The sequence below is a fragment of the Glycine max genome, chromosome 14, assembly GCF_000004515.6.
Source record: "Glycine max cultivar Williams 82 chromosome 14, Glycine_max_v4.0, whole genome shotgun sequence".
In the NCBI taxonomy this organism is placed as follows: domain Eukaryota; kingdom Viridiplantae; phylum Streptophyta; class Magnoliopsida; order Fabales; family Fabaceae; genus Glycine; species Glycine max.
Window position 1 is genome coordinate 31,263,224 of NC_038250.2, and position 11,232 is coordinate 31,274,455.

Here is an 11,232-nt window from a genome sequence, read left to right on the forward strand (position 1 = left end):
GAGAAAGAAAAAGAGAGAAATATAGAGTTTAATCATAATCAATAAAAAATTATCGTTAGTACAACTTTTAGAATAATTATTATAAAAATAAATAAATTTATCATACCTGACGACTTGTGATTGAAAAGATAATATAAAATTACATTATACCGTGAATGCATAAACTATTTTTTCATATATATATATATATATATATCATAAAAAATCTTCAATTTAAAAGATAAATTAATAAAATTCAAAAATAGTTTAATAACATGTAAAAGCATTTATTCTATCAAGTGTCAACAAATCAAATTTTTATTAATATAACTTTTAAGGTAGTTATTATAAAAATTAATAAATTTATTATAAATATTGATTTATGATTAAATAACAGCATATAAAACTATAGATATCCTGTTTTCTTATTAAGAAAAATATGTATATTAAAGTAAGTGCCAAAATTTATATTAAGGATGTGTGATCCCACCATATATATTGTCAACCCAGCACATGAAAGATGGTAGCTTGAAGGTGATTCTAGCAACAAAGAAATCGATATATCGCATAATATTCAGAAAATAATCACTATGCAGGCCTTGGAACTCAGAAAAAGTTGCACGAACAACTCTCAACCAGAGGAACCATCTTGCTTTCTGTGATCCAACCCAAATAATTGTAAGTTTTGTTACTCTATTTGTAAAGTAAAATGCTTTATTGCGTGCTCAAAAGAAAGGAAAAGGTAATAGCATTTCATATTTCCACTATGGCATTAATATACACTACTCTGGATTCTTCAATGCACCGATCCAGGTTTTGCACCGAAAATGTCTCCTTTTACTGATGCCATGATTCTCTTGTCATCTTCTTTATTCTTCTCTCTCTCTCTCTCTCTTGCATTTCATAATCTACTGGACAATGAACGTTCAGTGCTTAACATGTGATTATTCCTAAAGTCATGTTCAAAGGTCAGGAAATGAAGCACGAGGATTCTTTTACACATGCTTGGAAGAATGTGTGCCTAGAGCATTGCATTAAGTAGAGCTTTATCACCCCCCACTGATGACATCATGGTTTTAAAATATTATTTAAATTGTGCTATGATTTTTAAAATTGTGAAAAATTGCAGGTATATATATATATATATATATATATATATATATATATATGGCATATTGTGGATATGCACTTCATAGTTCATAGAACTACTATGTACCACAACATATAGCACTCATGATGGGGTCTTTCATAGGAACTGCACAATTCATTTGATTGATTTCTTTGCTGTATGGTTTCATTAGTTACTTGTGACCTGTTTTGCACTATCTGGTTATAAGTATTATATTGTATAATGCAAATTGGAATCTTCTGAAGAAAGTAACGGTTCTGTTTCCTCCTCTGACTAGAATTTTCAACTTTGTTAAAAGGGAAAACGAGGCCAGGTGTTGACTGGGGAAGCTGATTGAATGGCAAAAGTTTGTTGGCCATATTTTGATCCGGAGTATGAGAACTTCAGCAACAGGATCAACCCTCCAAGGTTCACTGTTATCTTCCCTTGAATTACAACTTTGGTTTTCTTTTCTTTTCCTTTTGTTTCCAATGGTATGCAAATTATGTAGATTCTCTTGGCATTTGTGGAAATTTAGGCCTCTTTTGGATTTTCCTGTGATGCTCAATTGCTTTAATACAATCTTAATAAAAAGGAAAAAAAAAAAAAACAGAACAACATAAAATTAAAACCTTCAGTAATTCCTAACTTAACTAGTCATGCGTTATATAAGGAAGATGTCATCAATTTAATCCTCTCTCGAGTCAAGTTAAAACTCCCTGTGAAATTGGGGTTAGTGGTGGAATTTCTATTACCCAGAAGAAGTGACTCTTTGATGGTAACTTTGTTTCCACTTCGCAGGGTCTCTGTGGACAATGATAGTTGCCATGATTGTACACTGATCAAGGTATAATTTCTCAAAATGATTAATTATTATAATGATATTTATCATGGCCTCTTTGGCAGCTCAGCATCTTAGGAAACCTACCAAGCCCATGTGGATTTTTAAAGTTACTTTATTAACCCACCCATTGCCCTATTTTTTTCAAACTACGTACATTGAATTTTACATTATTCTTAATTCTTATGTGCCAAATGAGACTTTGTTGTCCCTCATTCAATTCTCTGAGCTTAATCAAAAACATTAGCCAAATTTCATTTAACAAGAAGATCATTCTCATCCCACCCACAAGTGATACCACTTTCTTGATTGCCTTTGATTAGAAACTCATGTTAAGAAGTATTTTCTTCCTTGATCTACTTTGAATGTTTAAACAGAAAACTCAATTGAAAAACTTATTGAATACATAGAAATTCTGTTAAAACCCCATTAAGTCAATTGCTAAAAGATTAAGTTATGCAAAACAGTAGTCTATCCCAAGTGGCGGCTATCATCAGCAGATCATTTTTTTCCATAGTTCTTGAAAGAATCATTAATATGGAGATAAGTTTATGCAATATCTAATGAGTCCTTTTTATTTCTTTATTTCAAAAAATAAACTGCAGTTTGATAGTATTAACAAACCTGGAATTCTGCTGGAAGTGGTACAAATCCTGACAGATCTTGACTTCATAATTACCAAAGCTTACATATCTTCTGATGGTGGATGGTTTATGGATGGTATGTTCGTGATTGAAAATTGAATCGGTAATGCATTGACTACACAGATTTGTCTTGTCCTTGCTTGTTGTTAGCCTAATTAGAAGCTGGTAATATAGAGAACACTGGTTGTTATCAAGATGTTCTATATTTTGTTTTCTCTTGACTATGTATGAAAATGTCCATGAAGTATTTCTCTCTGTAGTATACTAAGTACTTGACAGAAAACAGCACACTTATAGTTCTTATGGACATGTTTACTAAAATATTGTCTTGTAAATAAAAATGATACGAATTTAACACGTTTACCTAATGGAATAAACAGTATTTCATGTCACGGATCAGCAAGGAAAGAAGATAACAGACAGCAAAACGATTGACTTCATTGAAAAGGTACTCATCTTTTCCTCTATATCTGATATATTCTTATAGTAAGATTGAGATATAATGTGATAGCAATTTAACAACCAAGTAAAACGATTCAAATTATTGATGTACGTAATAGATGGAAATAGCACAACACATTTAAGAGTTACTTAATTGAAGCATTGTTTTAACAATAAGCTTATATGTCTTAGGAAGAAACCATACATGATTGCCAATTCTTATTTTGTTCTTTCAAAACGCATGAATAGTGGTATAAGCCAAATACTTGGTTCACACCATATTCAAAACCAGATATGATCTGTACCCTATTTCATTTTTGAGTCTTCAAGGCACTTCCATAGTAAGAGAAAAATTCTGCACTCACTCAGGAACTTCCACACACTCTAGGAAATCCCCTAGTGATATTGCCTATAACTCATAAACCTTGAGAAATGACCATGTTCATGCTAGAAGTTACCTACCCTTCCATGTCCATAACTGCATATAGCAGAATTGCACCCTTGGAGAGACATAGGAGACATAAGTAGATTAACACACATCAAATGCTGAGAGTTAGTTGTTAACATTACAACAGACTCTAGGACCAAAAGGCCAGAGCACAGAAGGGGTGAATTGTTGGCAAGGCAAAAGGGTTGGAGTGCACTCAATTGGTGATCACACAGCTATTGAGCTCATCGGTAGAGACCGCCCTGGTCTTTTGTCTGAGATATCAGCAGTCCTTGCCAGCCTCCAATTCAATGTTATCGCAGCTGAAGTTTGGACTCATAACAGGAGAATTGCTTGTGTCCTTTATGTCAATGATGCTACAAACCAAGCCATGGATGACTCAAAAAGATTGTCTATTATGGAGGAGCAGCTTAACCACATCCTACGCGGGTGTGAGGATGATGAGAAAGTGGCTAGGACCAGTTTCACAATGGGTTTCACCCACATGGATCGTAGGCTCCACCAAATGCTGTTTGCTGATAGGGATTATGAGAGTGTTGGATTAACAACCACAGATGTTGATTGTCCTCCTTCTTTTAGGCCAAAAATCAGAATAGAACGTATTGTGGAAAAAGGTTACTCAGTGGTTAGTGTGAGATGCAAGGATCGAGCAAAATTGATGTTTGACATTGTTTGCACTCTCACTGACATGGAATATGTTGTTTTCCATGCTACAATCTCATCCGAAGGGCAATATGCATCTCAGGTACACATCATTTATGAACAATAATCCATTCTGTACTTTGATTTACCTATCACATATGCATAAATACAATTCTCATTTTTGGTTTTCTGAATTGATGTACATGACTCAAATCTTAAGGGTATAAATGTAGTAATAGTTTGTACTATTATGAGCAACTGCAAATTTAAAATAATTCATACAAGGAAGTAATCAAGAAGTGTTTAATTTTATGTTCTATCAGTGTAAATTAAACTAATTAGATATATCAAGGTATATATGAATTTTAAGGTTACCATTGTAAAATTCAATAAACTTATTATAGATAACAACTCGTGATTGGATGACACTATAAAACTATTCACACTATTCTGCATAGACTATTTACTCTTGATAAAATTAGAAATAGAAAGACAAAATTGAGAAATATTGTGGACTAATAAAGTGTTGGTGTGGCAATGTTAGGAGTACTTTATCCGGCACATGGATGGATGCACGCTTGATACTGAAGGAGAGAAAGAAAGGGTCATCAAATGCATTGAAGCTGCTATACAAAGAAGAGTTAGCGAGGTAATACACCGTTAAAATTTGATTTTTATATGCTTCTTTAACTCATACCAAAAGAAGACAGGGATGAACTTTTAGTTCTCAACTTAGTAAGTCCTTTGATTTCATGTGGTTGTTTTCCAATACTCTTTATTTTAATTAGTGAGTTAATTATTTTCTCTTGATCCCTCTTCTAAGTCACTGCTCTACTACTATTAATTCTTTTTTGCTCATTTCTTTCTTTCTTTCCCTCTTTCTTTCTCTGTATCAGAAAGTCTTATGAGTTTAACCCAATTAATACATTTTGCACCTGCAGCTATCTACTTGTATTGTTGCGAATGGTACGACAGATATATGGGGCTAAGTCCACTCAGATTGTATGTGACCATCATATCCACCTAATGAATCGGTGACAGTGATGGTCTTTTGTCTTCAATAGAGCATTAGAGCTTAAGAACCTATATGCTTCACGTAATATCATCTCATCCACATCCCTCTAAGTCTCTAACTCGAGGAATTATTACATGGTAAATATTATTCATGGTCCTAATCAAACTCTAGGTGACATATAACTGAGTTTTTCTAATTAATTCTTTTTAGTAAATTGAAAATCTTAGTTATATGTTACTGCATGAAGATTGGTAAGGACCATAGGTCCCAGACTATGTAATAATTTTTCGAATGAACCAAAAATAAAAATAAAAAAAAAATAAAGGGAAAGTTTGTTTTGCTTTGTTTGATTGTATGCAAATTGAGTTTATGTGACAAAGGTATGTCACTATCAGCCATATGCTGGAACAACATACAATTAATTATGTGGCAAATGTCACTATCCATATTTGACATTGTATGCATACAATTATTATCATCATCATGATTCTGTTAGCATTGATTATGTGGATTATGGACACAGGGTGTGAGTCTTGAGCTGTGTGCAAAGGACAGAGTGGGGTTGCTGTCTGAGGTAACAAGGATTCTAAGAGAGAATGGCTTGAGAGTTAGTAGGGCAGGTGTGTCAACTGTAGGGGAGAAAGGCTTGAATGTGTTCTACGTGAGAGATGCATCTGGGAACCCAGTGGACATGAAGATCATTGAAGCACTACACAAGGAAATTGGACAGATAATGATGGTTAATGTAAAGAGGGTACCTGGCTATGTCAAAGCACCAGCTGAAACCCGAGGATGGGCTAAAACAAGCTTTTTCTTTGGGAACTTGTTGGAAAGATTCTTGACCTGACAATGAAAGTTGAGATTCTTGCAACTGATTCTAGGTGCTTGGTAAAGGACACAACAAAATGTATATACTTAAGAATAAGAATACAGTTGTTGCGTGTGTCAGACTTGAGTAGGGCTTGATCTTGGTCCCTTTCTTTCAAACCAATGCTTTATAAACTTGAGTAAGTTATATTCAGACTTTTTCTTTTGCATGTCTATCTATCAATGTTATCTTATTTTTAACTCTAATTTACCTTCTGCCTCTTCTTACCAATTAAAGTGGCAAAGGTTGAATATTAATGAATCGTATCACCAAGGTCAGTCTAAAATTGGTGATGCATATTGATCATTAGATTATATTATAAATGTTTAATATTAAACATAAAAAATATCTTTCTTAAGCTATCATATAATGTTATCTATATTCTCATGTAGCGTAAAGTTGACTCAAAATGTCAATAATGTTTGTTAGCTAGTTGGATCCACAACCCACATATCGACACTTTGTTTCGAGCCAATGCTTTATAAGGTGTAACTTATATATAGACTTTCCTTTTGCATGCTTGTCTCTCAATGTTATCCTATTAAGAATTCTAATGTAACTTCTAGACCTCCTTACCAATCAAAGTGACCAAGGTTGAATGTTAATGCACTATTACAAATAAGGGATTCCATGATAGTTATTTAGGGTCTTCATGAAGATTTTTAACCGTCATGGAATCAACCGTTGTAGAAAGTCGACTGCTTTCCATGATAGTTTTAAAGGAATTTGTTGTGTTTACACGATAAAAATCTTATTTACATATGCTTTTACATCAGTTTTCCTAAAAATCATAGTAGAAAATGCAATTTCAACATCAATTTTCTTGAAAATTGTCATACAAAATGCATCTTTGACATTGGTTTCCCGAAAAATCATCATAGAAAGTCCCTTTTCTATGACGATTTTAGGAAAGTCAATGTTTAAACTGCATTTTGTATGAAAAAAAATTTAGGAACCAATGTAGTTTTGAACTTTTTTTGATATTTATTTTGTTTTACAACAAACTCAACCTATAATTTAATAAAAAAACATACCCAGAAAGTCCAGACCAAAACAAATATAGAAAATAGACCTAGGCAGTCTAGACAAATTCATAAATATTTTATAAGTAATAGAAATAAATATCTTGCATTTCTGATTCGCACAAAAATATGTAAATCAAATATTCAACCAAAAATTATGCTTATAATTATGCTAAATAATGCCTTTATTTATCTTTGGCTCTATTCTAATCTTTGTAGTTCCTCATTGTTTCACTCCTACATTATTAATTATTAAGGAAAAATCACATGTACAAAGACATATGCTAAATCAAATGTTATATATCATATACTTGAAATAAAACTAGATAAATTTCAATCACACAATTACATTCAAAATGAAATCGGAGAAAAAACACAATTCAAAAGAAAAAGTGCTTCAGTACTTAGATGAAGAAGCATAAGAAGTGTGGATAAAGAATAATATTATCAAATAGGTGTGAAACAAGTCTACATACACTCATACCAACCAAATTCTTAGTGTCATCCACATACACGCTTAAGTATTGTACAACAAATTAGGAATCAATATGTAGAAACAAAAGATGTTCAATAGAGAATTATATGTGAAAGATTAGGCTTACATGTATAAAGTGAATGGGAAAGTAAGAAGATAGGTATACAGAACTGATTTGGGTATAAGATCACCTTGTTGTGTCAAGCACAATTTCATCCTCAAATGCTATGTCAATACCAAACCTGTGGTAGAATGCAAAACATAGATTTGAAAAAAAAAACAAGAAGAACCAAACCTTCAGTTGAAATTGCAAGCTCAAGCTAGTTACTTATTAATTATAATTAGTTGTTAGAAATTTCAAGAATATAAGTTGATCTTTTCGCATGCTCTTTTAACTTATGTTAACAAATACATGGTACAAAAAGCTACTCGAGTTAAATTGAGTTTGTCATTTCTAAAATTGAAAATATTTAATCATATTATTCACCAAACCAATGGCATGACTAATTCTGATTCTAGTTTGAAGCATTATAACTTTTTGATCATCTTCATTTAGGATTTCAACTACTAACAATCAGAAGATGCAATAAATCATGGCTTACTTTACTCAAGAAAAGTTTTATTTAATTAAGTAATGGATATACAAAAAGCAAGGAACATAACTTGGTTCTGCCAAATAATTATCTCACAAATTCAATGCACAAATGAAAGTCAATAAGCAAGCTAAATTCTAAATTGCCTCCTTATAGCAACACTAGAAAAAGAAAATGATAGCTAGTTCAAGACAATTTTTGGGAAGAGAAGAGAAGCCTTTTGCCCTAAGAAGGGTCATCCTATGGTACATTTCTCCATAGGGTGCTAGGTAAGAGCCTTAAGGGTCACCAAGTATGTAAGCGTTGTGGAAGAACCAAAACATCAAAGGTGAAAAAAGAAAACTAGTGGTTGTGCCTAAAACTCACAAACATGGACCTGGGAGATGCAAGAGTGAGATACCCGATTTTGAAGTCTTGCATCAAATCAGAAGTGGTGGATACAATGCTCATCATGACACCACATGATGTAAGGCCAACAATGATGCCTCCATGCTCAAGGCCAATGCATGAACTGAATATAATGATTGCAAGTTTTCCATATTTTGATGCCAAAGACCAATTAGTGAGGAATAAGATGCAATAAGATAAGATATTAGTACATGATATCATTTCACCTGAGGAAAGATGCACAACACCATTACGATGGAAATAACTGTAAGGACACTATAGCCAATGATAATAATTGTACTTGCACTGGGATCAACAAGTAACTTTCTTCCTCGCTTATGTCATTTGAATGATCTTCTTTCTTCTTAAAATAATACTTGGCAAACTAGAGGGTGGGGTATTTACAAAAGGCACTCTGATGCTCAAGTAAGATCTGGGTTGAGAGCAACAAATGAGGGTAATAAATGAGAATTAGTAGTTTCATACCTCGATATTCACGTAGCTATTTATACATACCTTAATGGGCATTGGACCTATGGGCTTTTTCCCAAAATTACCTTTATTGGTAATATACCAATAATTGTCATTAGGAAAATGATCTCATTCCTAATGTTCTTTTATTAAATAATTTGGGTTGTTTTCTTTAAGTCATCTTAGGTTGGATGGGGCATGTTTGGTGTTCGGTTTAGCATATTGACAAATTGAAAACCAATGACAATGATTGTTTGGATCTATGCTAGGCATATCGGCTACTAACCATACAAATAGATCAGAATTAGCATCCAACACTTGAATTATTAGCGATTTTTTAGCTTCCTTTAATTGAGTTCCTAGGAAGGTTACTTGTTCTTTTCCCATCCCAGTTGATGGGGTGTGGTCTTTTTAGTTGGTTTCACTCTCTAATCTTCCACAGTCCTTGGATCTAGGTCGAGAGCTTCTACCATGTCCATTCCTAACCAAGTTACCACATTGATTGCTTGGGTCCTTTGTACTTCTTGGATGGGTGTGAGCTTCAAGCTAGCCATGTAGCATTCCCATGCTACCTTTTGATCCGCATGAATTGTGACTCTTGACCCATCACCAGCTGAAAACTTCATGGTGAGATGCAGAGTGGATACTATAGCTCCTATGGCATTAATTGATGGCCGACCAAGTAGAATGTTATGGAGGTGTTGGAATGAATCACCATGTACTTGAATATGACGTATTTATACCCATCCTTCTCGGTGTTGAAACTCGTTAAAAGCTTTATGGACCCTTTCGTGACCATTTTTTCACTAGCAAATCTAAAGAGTGGATCGTCATGTGATTATAGTGTTGATTCTAATATGTCCAATTGTTAAAAGGTGTTCCAAAACAAGATGGTTTCAGCCCTTGTATTTTAGGGCACCTAGAGTAGTTTTGTAATAGGGGTAATTTTATAATTTTACATGCATTAAGTGAATATTTGATGTGTGTGGTTGGAAATAAATTTAATTGAATTGGGAGAAGCTCAATCCAATTAAATTTTAGAGGGGGAGGTGAGCATTTGCTTGCTACACCCCATTGCCACATCATATAGTCACACTTCGTGCATGTCTTTCATGCTTTACATGACTCATAACACCTAAGCACACATAGTGGAGAATCTTGGACTTGATCTTTGGATTAGTGGGTTGAACCATAGCTAAAATTCATTAATCATAATTTGTGAAATTTTGGCTCCACAAATTCAAGTGAAATTTGAATAGAAATTCAAATTTCCCTCCAATTTTGTGTGACACTTAGGCTATAAATAGAGGTCATGTGTGTTCATTTTTTGGAACTTTTATCATTTGAGAATTACACTTCAAAGTTCAGACCTCTTTTGAGGCACAAAATTTTGTGCTCCTTCTCTCCCTCTCTCTCCACTCATTTTCTCCTACCCTCAAGCTCTTATCCATGACTTCCTATGGTGGTGAGCTTCTTCTTGACTCATCTTCTCCTTGAAGTGGCGTCTCTAATCATCTTTCTTCCTTCTTCATTCCGCTGCTATTAAACTTCAAGAAGCAAAGGACTTCATTGATGAAGAAGATCCAAGGCCTACAAGCTCCAATGGAGCTACATCATGTGGTATCAAGAGCATCTTCATCTAGGTGATGTTCTTTTGCTTCCTCTATCTTTTTGTTCGATCAATTCACTTTAAATCCTTGTTATTCATCTTATTCTCCATGTATATCCTCCATTGTCTTGTGGTTTGGTGCTGTTTAGAGTAGATTCAAAATAATAAACCGATTAAATCTTAGATCTACACTTGTTCTTGCATTTCTATGGTTCAAATTTTATAGATCTACTCTTGAATCATGTTTTTGTGTTGATTTTAGGTTCTATCATTTTTCAGTCATAATCTTCTTGTGCTGAACCTTTAGATCTAAAGTTTCTTCCAAAATATTGATTAGAAAAAAAAACACAAAAATCTAAGTGTAAATCACTTATTCCATGTAGTCTTAGAGTTATGTTTAGTCATAATAATTATTAGAGTTATGTTTAGTCATAATAATTATCACATTATGTTCTATGTTTGTGTTGAATTTTTATTTTGTTGATTGAATTCTAGATACATTTGTTCATGTATTCTTGTCATTCTTAGCCTATCTTTTTTATTTTGAGTCTGATTCATGCATGCTATTTAGTTCATAACATGTTCTAAATCAATTCCTAGAAGTAATCTTGTTGTTGAACTTTTTTTTTTTGTTTTCTAAGTTTTCTACATGATGCCTACGATGAAGTTGAGTTGTGGTGCTGAGTTGT

General features: G+C 33.3%; 1 protein-coding gene across 3 annotated transcripts; it reads left to right on the forward strand.

Annotated features, from left to right (window-relative positions):
- Positions 1–499: 499 nt before the first annotated feature.
- Positions 500–6,139, forward strand: LOC100789044 (ACT domain-containing protein ACR3). Of its 3 annotated transcripts, XM_026125306.2 has the most exons (9): positions 500–657; positions 1,407–1,516; positions 1,889–1,934; positions 2,534–2,648; positions 2,953–3,020; positions 3,589–4,206; positions 4,648–4,752; positions 5,045–5,069; positions 5,642–6,139. In XM_026125306.2, exons 2-9 carry the CDS (start codon positions 1,446–1,448, stop codon positions 5,653–5,655), a joined length of 1,062 nt encoding a protein of 353 aa, XP_025981091.1. In that variant the 5' UTR covers positions 500–657; positions 1,407–1,445; the 3' UTR covers positions 5,656–6,139. The 3 variants fall into 3 exon arrangements, with proteins under 3 accessions (XP_025981091.1, XP_006596251.1, XP_006596254.1); XM_006596188.4 differs by lacking the exon at positions 5,045–5,069 and having other exon boundaries at positions 502–657; XM_006596191.4 differs by lacking the exons at positions 500–657; positions 5,045–5,069 and adding an exon at positions 1,143–1,265.
- Positions 6,140–11,232: the final 5,093 nt, after the last annotated feature.